Source organism: Hemicordylus capensis, chromosome 14 (assembly GCF_027244095.1).
Source record: "Hemicordylus capensis ecotype Gifberg chromosome 14, rHemCap1.1.pri, whole genome shotgun sequence".
Lineage (NCBI taxonomy): Eukaryota > Metazoa > Chordata > Lepidosauria > Squamata > Cordylidae > Hemicordylus > Hemicordylus capensis.
Window position 1 is genome coordinate 19,799,677 of NC_069670.1, and position 14,006 is coordinate 19,813,682.

At 46.8% G+C, this 14,006-nt stretch overlaps 2 protein-coding genes across 12 annotated transcripts in view; one reads left to right on the forward strand and one right to left on the reverse strand.

The window, feature by feature from the left end:
- The window catches only part of LOC128337305 (uncharacterized), a 50,369-nt gene extending 47,704 nt beyond the window's left edge, over positions 1-2,665 (forward strand). For all 9 annotated transcript variants that reach the window (XR_008312232.1, XR_008312233.1, XR_008312228.1 and 6 more), the window contains 2 exons: positions 1,082-1,129; positions 2,512-2,665. Coding sequence is in view for 2 of the 9 variants with exons in the window: in XM_053278114.1 (XP_053134089.1) it covers positions 1,082-1,087 (6 nt within the window). In the remaining 7 variants the exon portion in view is untranslated. The remainder of the gene's footprint in view (positions 1-1,081; positions 1,130-2,511) is intronic.
- Positions 1-14,006, reverse strand: part of LOC128337303 (uncharacterized) — a 20,318-nt gene continuing 6,312 nt past the window's right edge. Inside the window, exons 2-7 of one of the 3 annotated variants that reach the window (XR_008312226.1) lie at positions 11,151-11,483; positions 9,306-9,620; positions 5,806-5,922; positions 4,756-4,802; positions 2,439-2,934; positions 1-1,149 (exon numbers count right to left, since the gene is read on the reverse strand). Coding sequence is in view for 2 of the 3 variants with exons in the window: in XM_053278112.1 (XP_053134087.1) it covers positions 2,833-2,934; positions 4,756-4,802; positions 5,806-5,922; positions 9,306-9,620; positions 11,151-11,483 (914 nt within the window). In the remaining variant the exon portion in view is untranslated. Of the gene's footprint in view, positions 2,935-4,755; positions 4,803-5,805; positions 5,923-9,305; positions 9,621-11,150; positions 11,484-14,006 lie in introns of all 3 variants that reach the window. The other 2 variants (XM_053278112.1, XM_053278110.1) reach the window with 2 other exon arrangements.

A 14,006-nucleotide genomic window follows, 5' to 3' on the forward strand; every position in this document is an offset into this window, starting at 1 on the left:
TTATTTATTTATTTTTATTTATTTTATTTAACATATTTTTATACCGCCCAAAACTTACGTCTCTGGGCAGTTTACAACAAGATTTTTTAAAAAGTAAAACATTAATTAAAACAAGAGATTTAAAAACAAGAAATTTAAAATACAATTTAAAATTTTAAAACAATATTCTAAAAACAACATTAAAACAATCAAAACAATATCAGTTAAAAGCCTGGGTGAACAGATGCGACTTTAAAGACTTTTAAAAAGTTGACACAGATGGGGAGGCTCTTATTTCGAGAGTGCATTCCAAAGCCTCAGGGCAGCAATGGAGAAGGCCCGTCCTGACATGATGGATGCGGGAGACATGATGAGGATTCTTCAGCATTTGGAGTTGAAAACTGATTTCCCCAGAGGTCAGAGGGATTTGGGAGGAGAGCTGGTCTTGTGGTAGCAAGCATGAATTGTCCCCTTTGCTAAGCAGGGTCCGCCCTGATGGACAGGGCATGAATGTAAAAGCCTTGACTGCTTGCTCCTCTACTCTGCATTAGTAAGGACTAATTACTCCTAATTAGTTAGTAAGGACACAGCAGCTTGTACCACCATTCCTTTCTCTCCCTCCCTTTTTACAGGAATCTTTTGATTTTATATTTCGAGACCCGTCATTTGATCTGTCTTTTATCATTCATTCATATCAAATTTGTATACCATCCCAAACGTTCATCTCTGGGCGATTTACAACAACATAAAACAAGTTAAAACACAGAAAATAAAAACCTTAAAACAATCAAAATTAAATTAAAGTCAAATTTAAAAGCTTGGGTGAAGAGATAAGTCTTTAGTACTTTTTAAAAGTTGTCAGAGATGGGGAGGCTCTTATTTCAACAGGAAGCATATTGCAGAGTCTCGGGGCAGCAACAGAGACTCTGGGATTTTTGATGTTATATTTTGGGAGCCACCATTTTGTCATCCTCCTGTTGATCCCGCCCTTGTCCTGCTTAGAGATAAGGTGTTTGTAAGATAAACTGTCTTAGATCCAGCCATGGTTCAAGCATTACTCAGATTTTTCTTCTTCTCCTCTTTTTCTTTCTCCCCACACAAGACATGAAAAGCTTCCAGCAAATCGAAACCCATGAGGAAGATCCTACAGGTAACTTGCATCCTTGGATACTGAAATTGCAAAAAGATGTATCTCACCACCTAGAGATACACATACCAGGAGGTTTTTCACACATGGCTCTATGTCTCGGGGTATCTGAAGAGCGAATCTGATTCGAGGCATTTTAATTTGAGGGATCAGATGGACCAATCGCATAGCCATCAGCACCTCCATCAACACCTTCCGAGAAAGCAGAAGCCCCGGAGCTTTTTTCAAAAGCTGCTGGAAATAGAGGATTGTTTTTTTTACCCTGGACATAACTTGGGCCAATCTAGAATTTGCAGCCTCCCTTCAGAGAAAAACAAAGCCCTGTCTGTCCTGGGCCCTGATAGCCCGCAGGGAGGTCGGGTTAAATCCAGCGAAAATGTGTACTGGCACACTCCAATCAGGGGGAGAGAGGCCCTGTCTGTAAAACCTCCAGGCAGCATATAAATATGATAAAAATAAATAAAACAAGAAATAAATCGAATGTGCCAGGCCTCATTTTGAGAAATGCCTGGAATACGAATACGATGAATATTTATATACTGCTTTCAACAAAAGTTCCTAAAGTAGTTTACATAGATAGAATTTTTTAAAAAAATGGCTTCCTGTCCCCAATGGGTTCACAACCTAAAAAAAAGAAACATAAGATAGACACACCAGCAAGCAATAGCCACAGGGGATGCTGTGCTGGGGGTGGATAGGGCCAGTTGCTCTCCCCCTGCTAAAGAAAGAGAATCACCACTTTTTAAAGGTGCCTCTTGGCTCAGTTAGCAGGGGAAGACATCCGTGAAAGTCTCTGGACTATCCAGTGATGGAATGACAGGAAGGAGGATTCAGCTAGGGCTAAGGAAAGCAGGTGGTGGGGGGAGACGGGGAATCTGGGTGTAACATCTATATCCTGATGAATGAGTCTTTGGATCGTTTCAGATGCCTAGGTTTGTAAATGGCCACTTGTCTGGTTGCCTGTGGTAAGGGGAAATGGGACCTGAGCAGTTTTTGGAAAATGGAGGAGAGTTCAGTTTTCCTTTCTCTTTCAGGCCCCTGCTATCTAAGAAATAATGATGAGAGACGGGTGGGAAAGTGAGAAAGGAAACATGTTTATGGGCAGTAATATCTGTAGAAACCTTTGCCATGTTGTGCAAAGAATCCCTTTCGTCTGCAGTGCATTTCTTCTGAATATTTCTTGAGTTGTACGTTGCCTTTCTAATGGAATGTGCCCGAGACCCAAACAACCCAAAGTGATACGAACACAAGCAAAGCTGCCGATACTGAATTTTGTGACTGTGAACGAGAAAAGTAGTTTTGATTTGCTTACAAAGATATAAGAAACAAAGAATTGAGCATCCTTGGTGAGCGTGACCTTTCTTCTTGCTCCCCCAAATATGCAGAGTTACAAAAATGGAAACATGATTTATGTGGAGTGACATAATCTGCAAGCAAAACAGGACATTGTTTTCTGAAGAAGGAAAAAGATGCAAGGAAGAAAAATAAATCCACAGAGGACTGTCTTTTAACTTGCTAAATCTTAGTACTTGAACTGGATTGTTGGTGTCAGCATTTTCACTGTCCAGCATGCTGTAATGGCCAAGCTCTATCTGCCATGCATTGTGTGCGTGCACATGTGCATGAAGGGGGCCTGGCCTTCTCTCTGGAGCACTCTGCTCCAGCCTCCCAGTCTCCCCACTGACTCTCTTGCAGGTAGTCTTCTATCACTCAAATCTTGAGATGTTTCCCTTGAGGTGTGTCTCTCTCCTCTTCTTCCCACTCTGATTCCTGGTAGGGAAATCCAGTTGGGCGTAGCAGATGCCTTCCTGTTTTGCAGACAGAAGCGGGGGGGCGGAACCCGATTACTGTATTTGAAGCATTGTTTAATTGTAACCTGCCCTATCCTAGAGACTTGAAGTGAGTGCAGAGGTGTACTCAGGTAATTTTGGAGCCTGGAGCTAAAGGCCTTTGGAGCTTTCCCCATACCCTTTAATTAAGCATCATCCCCTTACACACACACACACACACACACACACACACACACACACACACACCATGACACCTGCAGTATTTTTAACCGGGGCCCACCAGGGGGTGTGGAGGCCCTGGACCTCCAGCCAGAAGTCCGAGGGTAAGAGCGCTTTTGGGTGAGTGGCAGTGAAATATAAACATACTGTGCAGTTCAAACCAGGTCATGAGCAGTGACTGTGCCTAGAAGCAAGACATCAACCCATACTAGGTTGATTCTACCAGCTAACTTCTGGATGGCATTTATGCGAATACCAGTACGAAGAATATTTATATACCGCTTTTCGACAAAAGTTCCAAAGTGGTTTATATGGACAGACGTACAAACATACATACATACATACAATGGCTCCCTGTCCCCAAAGAGCTCACAATCTAAAAAAAGAAACATAAGACTGACACCAGCAACAACCACTGGAGGGATGCTGTGCTGGGGGTGGATAGGGCCAGTTGCTCTCCCACTGCTAAAGAAAGAGAATCACCACCTTTAAAAGGTGCCTCTTTGCTCAGTTAGCTGGTAAGTACCCTATACCTCCTCTGTAGAGCTCAGAACTTCATACAGGGTGTTCTTCCATATTATCCTCACAACAACCTTTAAGGTAAGCTTAGTTGAGAGATAGTGAGGCCATTCACACAAAACTGTGTTCTGCCTGGGTTTGGGAGCCAATTTTCAGTTGTGGGAAGCAAGGTAGGAGGGAAAGCTGGGTAGCTTTTATTCCTATCTTGCTTCCACACAACTGAAAATTGGGGGCACACACAGCTTCCAAACCTGGGTAGAACACAGTTTTTGATTGTTTGAATGACTTCAGTGATTTTCCTCTGGCCTCTTCATGGATCAGTGGCGATTCAAACTTGCCACCAAAATCCAGCACTTTGCTCACTTGGCCATTTCAGATTTCAAATACTTTTCACGAGTGATGTGAGAAATGCTTCAGTTCTCACCTGTGAATCTCTGACTAGCATCACCTCTGTGCGTAATTAAGGCACATCTTCCTTCACAACCTTCATCACGGTCACATCGCTACCTGGAGGAGGCTGTAGCATCTGCATTCCATGCAGAAGGTCCCATTACAAGGCAGGTTCCTGTGTTCCAATATACCCCAGCTGAGACACCAAGGAGGTCCTTCTGGAGGAGAGGGAAGGCCAACCCACAGCCATGGCCCTCTTCCCCAACAAGCACTGCCTGATCCCATGAACTCAGACCCACCCAAACCTGCTCCTCCAACAGCAGAATGTCAGTCTAGCTTCCTGCACATGAGATACAAGCTTTATTCCGGCCTAACTGGAACAGCACTTAAGAAGGTCAAAGAAGACCATATCGGGCTCATGTGGATATTAAGGACATAAAAAAGATTAAGAACAGCCTTGCTGGATCAGGCTCAAGGTCTCTCTAGTCCAGCATCTTGTGTCACCCAGTAGCCCACCAGATGCCTCTGGGAAGCCCACAGGCAAGAGACAAAGCCATGCCCCCTCTCCTGCTGTCACTCCCCTGCAACTAGTATTTAGAGGCATCTTGCCTCTGAAGCTGGAGGTGGCCTATAGCCCTCAGACTAGTAGCCATTAGACTAGTAGCCGTTGTAGCTTGAAAGCCAGAGATGTATTCAAAAAAAGAGCCATACCTGTGGTTCCTCTGAGGCTGCAGGTTCGGAGGACCTGGGCTGGAATCCTTGGGGAACAAAAGGACAGAAATAAGCAAACAACCACATAAGGCCACATTTGAGTCTGAGGATGTGGCTACCTCTATGCTGCAGGGGCCAAAGCAATGCCAGTCCCAGTGGATCAGGTCCCATCCAGTCCAGCATCCTGCCCCCAAAATCAGCTAGACCAAGGCTTCTGGGAATCTCCCCAGCCTCCCCCTTTCCCTCCCCAGTGTCTGATATTCAGAGAGGGACTCACTCTGGCCCTGGTGTCAGAATCCAGTCTCGGTGCCTTGGGTAATGGTGCTCAAGCAGAGGGGGCTGATCGGCCAGGAGGCGTCTCCCTCCCACAGACCCCACCTGATGGAGAGAGCTCTGGATCCCCCCAGACAACGCTGGCTCTGCCCCCAGGGCTGGAGGATCAGGCCCTTCAAGCCGGGAAGAGGGATCTGCAGTTCCTCTGCTTCACCAAGGCCCCACCAACTCTGCCCTCCTTCGATCTGGGTGGGAAGGGTCGGAGCTGTCCTTGGAGTGGGTTTGAACCCAAGTGAGGGCTCCACGATCCGGCTGGACCTGAACTGAGGTGTTGCCCCCCCTTGGGCACTGACTGAGGAGCTCTGGGGAGACCTGGGCATTGCCCAAGAAACCTTGCTCTTGCCCGGACTGGGAGCTGTCCCAGGTCCTGAAGAGCTCCTCCTTGCTGTGCTCCCTGTGCGAAGATGATCCCAGTGCGAAGATCCCAGAGAGGCCTCTCGGCCGTCCCAGCTGTGCTCCTAGCCTCAACCTGGCTGGAACAGGAAGCAGGGGGAGCTCTGAGTAGTCACCTGGGTAACTGGCATCACTGGGCTTCCCTTCTGTTCATCTGTCTAACCCTTTTCTTCTTCTTTTTTTATGCGGCTCCCACCACATCTTGTGGCGCCACATTCTGTAAGTTCAGTGTGGGTGTGATGAGAAGAAATGCAAGGAGAAGGGGAATGGGCTCGTTGGTAAAATTACTGAGCATCATACATAGGATGTGATGCTTGATCTTACCTGGACCAGAAGGGCAGAGCCGAATCCAAAGGAAGCTCAGGAGAAGCAGCAGCAACGCCAGCAGGCCCCCGACAGCCAGGGGTATCTTGTAGGTTGTGCAGTTATGATCAGAGGTAGCTGTAATCACAGAGGAAGATTTAAAGGGAAGAAAGAGAAGAGGTTCAGTTACTTAGGGCAAGCCTGCTCCTTTGCCCCCCCCAGCTGTTTTTGGACTACAATTCCCATAATCCCCAGCCACAGTGGCCTATAGCCAGGGATGATGGGAGTTATAGGCCAACATCTGCAGGAGGACCAAAGTTGAGCAGCCCTGATCTAGACCCTTTTGAATCCGGCTTTTGAGTGGGCTGTGGGCTTGAAACTGCCTTGGCCTGATGGATGATCTCCAATTGGCTACTCACAGAGGGAGTGTGACTCTGCCGATCCTTTTGGATCTCTTGGCAGCTTTCGATACCATCAACCATAGTATCCTTCAGGGTCACCTGAGGGAGGTGGGGTTGGGTGGTACTCTTTTATGGTGGCTCTGTTTCTACCTCTCTGGTAGATTCCACGTGTCAATTGGAGACTGCTGTTCTGCAAAGCGAGGACTAAAGTATGGAGTTCCACAATGCTCCATACTGTCTCCAAATTTACATGAAACTGCTTGGACAGGTCATCAGGAGATTTGTTATCAATATCCTGATGACATCTAAATCTATTTTTTCATATTGACCTCATTAAGAAATGGCATAGCTTCCCTAAATGCCTGCCTGGAGGCGGTAATGGGCTGGATAAGGGATAACAAACAGAAGTTGAATCCAGATAAGATGGTGGTACTGACTGTGGGCAGTTGGGACCTGAGAGATGGTTTAGATCTGCCTTTTCTCAATGGGATAACACTTCCCCTGAAAGATCAGGTACAAAGCTTGGGAGTGCTCCTGGATCCAAAACTCTCTCTGGTTTCCCAAGTTGAGACAGTGTCTAGGAGTGCTTTTTATCAGCTTCAGCTGATACATCAGTGATGCGCATTTCTAGAGGTAAATGACCTTAAAACAGTGTTGCATATGCTGGTAACCTCCAGTCTTGGCAACTGTAATGCACTCTACATGGGGCTGCCTTTGTACGTGGTCCGGAAACTACCATTGGTACAGAATGCGTCAGCCAGACTGGTATCTGGACAACCCAAAGGGACCATAAAGCACCGATTCTGAAAGAACTGCACTGGCTGCCGATATGTTTCTGAGCGTAATACGAAGTACTGGTTATACAAATGTGAATATGAATACAAGTATTTATATACTACTTTTCATCCCAGAGTGGTTTACATACAGAAATTAATTAATTAATTAAATGGCTGCCTGTCCCCAAAGGGCTCACAGTCTAAGAAACATAAGAAAGACACCAACAACAGCCACTGGCGGGATGCTGTGCTGAGGATGGATAGGGCCAGTTGCTCTCCCCCTGCTAAATAAAGAGAATTGCCACTTTTAAAAGGCACCTCTTTGCTCAGTTAGCAGGGGTTAGTGTTATTATCTATAAAGCCCTTAATGACTTGGGCCCAGGGTACTTAAGAGAGCGCCTTCTCTGTCATGAACCCTCCTGCCGATTTAGATCATCTAGGAAGATCCGGTAACGGTTGCCACCAGCTCGTTTAGTGGCGACTTGGTACCGGGCCTTCTCTGTGGCTGCCCCGGGGCTTTGGAATATGCTCCCTGTTGAAATAATTTTAATTTAATTTAATTTTATATCCCGCTCTTCCTCCAAGGAGCCCAGAGCAGTGTACTACATACTTAAATTTCTCCTCACAACAACCCTGTGAAGTAGGTTAGCACTTACATACAGGTTAGGCTGAGAGAGAAGTGACTGGCCCAGAGTCACCCAGCAAGTCTCATGGCTGAATGGGGATTTGAACTCGGGTCTCCCCGGTCCTAGTCCAACAAATAAGGGCATCTCCATCTCCGACTGCTTTTAGAAAGACCCTCAAGACACACTTGCTTTATCAGGCTTTTAACTGGATTTAATTTTATTTGTTTTTACTTATTTTATGTATTTATTGTTAAATTTGTATACCACCTTTCATTAAAACAATCGCAAGACGGTTGACACAAAAATAAAAAAACAAGTCTATAAAAATGACACAGTTAAAATTTTAAGCTAAAATATAAAAACCAATCTGACTGAAAAGATTTAAAATACAAGCATAAAAACTGTACAAAACACAAAGAACAAGCAGTAGAGACAATAATATAAAAGCCTGGGTAAAAAGCCAAGATTTCACACACTTTCTAAAAACTGCGATGGAGACCGAGGAGTGAATAGCCACCAGGAGAGCATTCCAGAGTCTGGGGGCAGCCACAGAGAAGGCCCTGTCCCGTGTGCACAACAGCTGAGCCTCCCTCTTTGTCGGCACCCGGAGAAGAGCCCCCTCAGATGACCTTGTCAAGCGGGCAGCAACCCTTGGGAGCAGGCAGTCCCTCAGATATCCTGGGCCCAAACCGTTAAGGGCTTTACAAGTCAAAACCAGCACCTTGAATTTTTTTTAATCCTATGAAATTGTTTTAATTGTTTTTACTCTGTTGTGTATTTCTTGTTTTAAACTGTGTACTCTGCCTAGAGATACACATATCAGGCGGTATATAAATATGACAGACAGACAGACAGACAGACAGATAGATAGATAGATAGATAGATAGATAGATAGATAGATAGATATCCTGGTTTGTTTGTTTGATTGTTTGTTCAGTGTATTTATGTCTTTTCACCATGGACTCAGAGGAGTTCACAGCAGTTGACAATTGTTGACAGAGAAACCAGCTGTCTTGCTTCCTGTTTCACTCTCAAGCAACGGCTGTGTGTGTGAGAGAGAGAGAGCTGGCAGTTCAACGGGCTAGGCCTGCAGGCGGCTTGCCGAGGGTGTTAGCAGCTGGGTTGGTGGGATACTGGCCACTGCGCGAGGTACACATTGATAGTGTGGTTTCTTGCCGAGGAAGCAAAAATTTCACAAGTTGACTCAAACTTTCCACTGGTCAGGCACAGCAGAGCAGAAGGGCACAGAGTTTGCATACAGGAGGCTGTTGGAGCTCTCTTGTGAAAATCTGAGCTCTGCTCAAAGAAAAGAGGGGCGTTTGTAATGCAAATGAGCATTCTAACCGACAAGGGTTGGCTTCACATTCGCAGGGCAACAGCAAGTGAAGTAAGAACTGTTTTAAGCCACCTGTGTATGGGGTCAATCAATCAAAATGGGGAGATGGCCACAGCAGAGAATTGCTTCGCAGGCTCCTGGCACAGAGCCTGCAGCTTACGCTCCAGATTATTGTTGCACTGCCACACACTTGTTTGCACAACACTCACACAACCTGCTGCACACCTCATCTGCTCTAAGCTGAACTTCTGCCCAGGAGCGGAATTCCTCAGCTCCCTGCTTTTTATCACTGCTGTGCAGTCTTCTTGTCTGAGCACAGCTTTGCTCTTCATTCTGTTAGGATGTCAGCCAACATTTTTATGCAACATTCAACATCCCTCACCTGCAGGGAACGGAGCACTCTTCTTCACACTCTTGCTGGAGGAGTTGAACCTGACTTCACAGGTGTAGAGCTTCCCGCTGTTCTGTGAGTCCAGCATGGGGATGGAAAGGAGGCTGATGAAGGTTAAGGAGCCGCTGCTGTTTCTCGCCAAAAGAGTTTGTCCCTCTTGCTGGAGATAGGAGGTGTTCCAGGACACCTGGACCAAGTTGGATACTCCATGGACCATGCAAGCGAGATGCTTGCTCTGCACAAACTCAGATGATGGATGAGCAGATGGGAGCAAAAGCATCACCCAGGTGCTCGGGGTGTAACTGTCTGGTGAGGAAAATAAGCAAAGAATTCAGTAAGAAAAGCTGTTCTGGGGTCTCATCAGGCTGTTCTGGGGTCTCACCTTAGCTTGCTGCTTGTTTTTCTGTTTGGGCGGAGACCAGGGCTTTCAGGGGATATTAGGCAATGCCCCCATAACTATTGAGAATTAATATCCTACTATGACTGGACAACTGGAATCGGAAAAGGGAGTCCCTGGTTCAAATATCCGGTGATTAAACTCATGAGGGCATCTTTGGGTGCAGAAGAGGTGTAGAAGAGGGCAACCAAGATGATCAGGGGCCTAGAGCACCTTTCTTACGAGGCTAGGCTACAACACTTGGGGCTTTTTAGTTCAGAAAAAAGACGACTGTGGGGAGACATGATAGAGGTCTATAAAATCATGCATGGTGTGGAGAAAGTGGACAGAGAGGAATTTTTCTCCCACTAGAAGCAGGGGTCATCCCATGAAACTGATTGCTAAGAAGTTTAGGACCAACAAACGGAGGTACTTTTTCACACACAACGTATAATCAACTTGTGGAATTCTCTCCCATGAGATGTGGTGACAGCCAACAACCTGGATGACTTGAAGAGGGGTTTGGATAACTTCATGGAGGAGAGTTCTATCAACGTCTACTAGTCTGAGGGCTATAGGGCACCTCCAGCCTCAAAGGCAGGATGCCTCTGAGTATGCCTCCTGGACAGAGTATGCTTCCAGGACAGAGGAGATCTGTTCTTGTATTGCAAACATGACTTGTCCCCTTAGCTAAGCAGGGTCCACCCTGGTTGCATATGAATGGGAGACTTGATGTGTGAGCTCTGTAAGATATTCCCCTCGGGGGATGGAGCCGCTCTGGGAAGAGCATCTAGGTCCCAAGTTCCCTCCCTGGTAGCATCTCCAAGATAGGGCTGGGAGAGACTCCTGCCTGCAACCTTGGAGAAGCGGCTGCCAGTCTGGGTAGACAATACTGAGCTAGATGGACCAATGGTCTGACTCAGTATATGACAGCTTTCTATGTTCCTACCGATTGCAGGGGAGTAATAGCAGGAGAGAGGGCATGCCCCTTTCAACTCCTGCCTGTAGGCTTCTCAGGGGCATCTGGTGGGCCACTGTGAGAAACAGGATGCTGGACTTGATGGGCCTCCTTGCGCCTGATCCAGCAGGGCTGTTCTTATGTTCTTATGTACAATGATTGGCAGCAACTTCTCCAAGGCTGCAGGCAGGAGTCTTTCTAAGCCCAACCTGGCGGTAGCCAGGAATAAAACCAGGGACCTTCTGCATACAGTGTAGGTGCTCTGAGTCTGACACAGAGTTATGGCACCATTTCCTAAGGGCAATCTCTTACAGCAGTCAGTGCTATCATGTAGGCACTCACCCAAATGAAAAGCAAACATATGCTGTTGAGCAAAGGGAACAATTCATGCTTGCTACCACAAGACAGGCTGACCGCCCCGGTGCAATAGTCAGATATACATTTAAGACTGAAATAGAATACGTTTAAAATTGCCATTGATAGCTTCGCCCTGATTCCTTACCTCCGACAATCAGGGAAGTCCCATTGCTGAAAGACATTTTTGAAAAATCGAGCTTTCTGCCACAGAAATAGAGACCAGAATCAGTCTTCTGAGGACAGGAGATTTCCAGCGTCAGCTTCTGTCCTTTCGCTTTGCAAACAAATTTACCAGAAGTCTTGTCACAGCCATTCTCAGTTAAACGTGTTATTTCACCATCTCGTCTTCTGTACCAACTGAATGAAATTCCTTTGTCATCAATAACATCTGTAGAAGTGCACAAGATCTCAGCTGTGCCCCCAGTATCCACAAACAGGAACCGCTGGGTCTGATATAGTGATAGCCGGGCATGTAACACTGAGGAGATAAACAGAGAAGGAACATTGTGGCTGTAATTTTTCATCTCCACAACTCCTATCAGAAAAAAGGGTTTAGAAAGCAACAGAATCCCTGTCTAGGAATTGTTAGCTTCTGCCAGGCTGCCTGCAACGATGGAAACATGAGAAATGATGCATTGTTAGGAACATAGGAAGCTGCCTTATACTGAGTCAGGTCCTTGGTCCATCTAGCAAAGCATTGTCTACCCAGACTGGCAGCGGCTTCTCCAAGGTTGCAGGCAGGAATCTCTCTCAGCCCTGCCTTGGAGATGCTGCCAGGGAGGGAACTTGGGACCTTCTGCTCTTCCCAGAGCGGCAGCTCCATCCCCTGAGGGGAATATCTTCGAGTGCTCACACTTCTAGTCTCCCATTCATATGCGACCAGGGCGGACTCTGCTTAGCTAAGGGGACAAGTCATGCTTGCTGCCTCAAGACCACTGTAAGTGTGAGCACTGTAAGATTTCCTTTGCATAGCAGCTAAACTCTCCCAAGAAGTTACGGCGCACAGAAACTCTACCATGCCAGTTTCTCAGATACAAAACACTGAGGTCCGGGTTAGTATTAGGACAAAGTCTTACCTATGGAGGACAAAAGGAGGCACTTGGCCAGCAGCATTGCTGAAAGCAGAAGGACCCGGAAGCACCAGTGACGAGTCCACCTCTGGTGTGAGCAGCTTCAAGGAAAGGGTCTTGACGTAAGTTTCTTGTAAAGGAACACCTCTGTGTGGGCGGTGCAATGTGATCTGCCCTTAGGATAGGGCAGGCCTGCACAACGTAAGGCCCGGGGGCTGGATTCGGCCCGCAGGGACTGTTTGACTGGCCCTCAGGTATCCTGCAGCATCACAGGAGCTGGAAACTGCCTTAGAGCACCATCCTATGCATGTTTTCTCAGAAATATGTTCCATGACCCCAGTGAGGCTTACTCTCATGAAAGCATGCCTAGGATTGCAGCCTGAAAACAACAACAGTTTACGGAGAAGAGAGGACTTGGTATTATTTATTTATTTATTTACATTTTATATCCCGCTCTTCCTCCAAGGAGCCCAGAGCAGTGTACTACATACTTAGGTTTCTCCTCACAACAACCCTGTGAAGTAGGTAGGCTGAGAGAGAAGTGACTGGCCCAGAGTCACCCAGCAAGTCTCATGGCTGAATGGGGATTTGAACTCGGGTCTCCCTGGTCCTAGTCCGGCACTCTAACCACCACACCACACTGGCTCAGTTTGGGGCCCCACTGATTGAGCAGGGACAGAACCCATTTTCTGGCCACTATCCTTGTTTATAGCAATGGGTCCATTGCCAGGGGGAATAGATCCACAGGTAACTAATAATATTTTTAATCTGAATGTAATAATGCGCTAAAAATTTACCTCGGCCCCTGCACGCCAAGTTCTGAATGGTTCCAGCCCACTAGGGCATTTGAGTTGTGCAGCCCTGGAATAGGGCAATGAAACCTCATTTCTAGGCAGACCTCAGGTTGTTCTCAAGCACAGAGATCTTACCTGAAATCAATTCCCAGGAGCCGAATCCAAGAAGAGGCTCACTTCACCGGCAGTTCGGCTTCAGAGTCAGGAAGCTGGAAAGGACTCGATGTTCAATGAGATTTCTCCCCAAGTATGTGTACAGAGGACTGTAGCCCATGTATGTTTTCTCTCCGGTGAGTTTTCGCTCTTCACCTCAAGAGTTTCTTCGCTTTCCTGTACAGCTGCTGAATCACGGGGAGATACAGAAGTACCACCGAGGCTGGCTCAGGTGTATGCAACTCCTGGAAGGACTGTACCTATCAGGTGCAGCCTTTCAGAGGGACATTCTGGCTGCCTTCGGGTGTAACATGGAACCACAGCTCCAACGTACCCGCAATTCCACACCCCTCTTTCCCGTCCTAATTCGGACTTCATGGAAGAGTTCCCTCTCTGCAGACTCTCTGGCTGCAGAAAGGAGGGAGAACTGACTGCCTGGGCTTCCTTCTTGACTGAAGGACAGCCCTGGCAGCCAATAGCAACCAGAGTGAGGGAGGAGCTTCCTCCCTTAACTCTGGTTGCTAGGAAGCAAGACTGCAGTGCCGTGTTCGGACATAACGCTGGCACTGCAGAACTGGAGTTCCAGCCTGTGGAACATACTCCAAACTGAAGGTACAAATTGGAGTCCGGAGAAGGAAACTGCGGGTCCATTTTGCAGCACATTCGGACGTAAATTGAAGCCAGAGGCTCCTTCACCTCCGGTTTTGTGATATATACGTACGAATGCGGCCTCTGTGTGGCTGATGACTTGGTACAAGGAGGAGCAAATCAAAAGCCTGTCTGTGTGTGACTCTGTCGTGCTCTAAATACTCAATACCAGAAGGACAGCACACAACCCAAGTGCCTTATCTGAGAATCATGCAAAGAACTGACTCTGGCATTTACAAGTGTGCCACATAAGGTTATGCAAAACTCTTTTTTGTTCTTGATATTTGGCAAAACACTCCCTTGATCAAAGAAGTTCTCTTGTTTTTTATTCAAGAA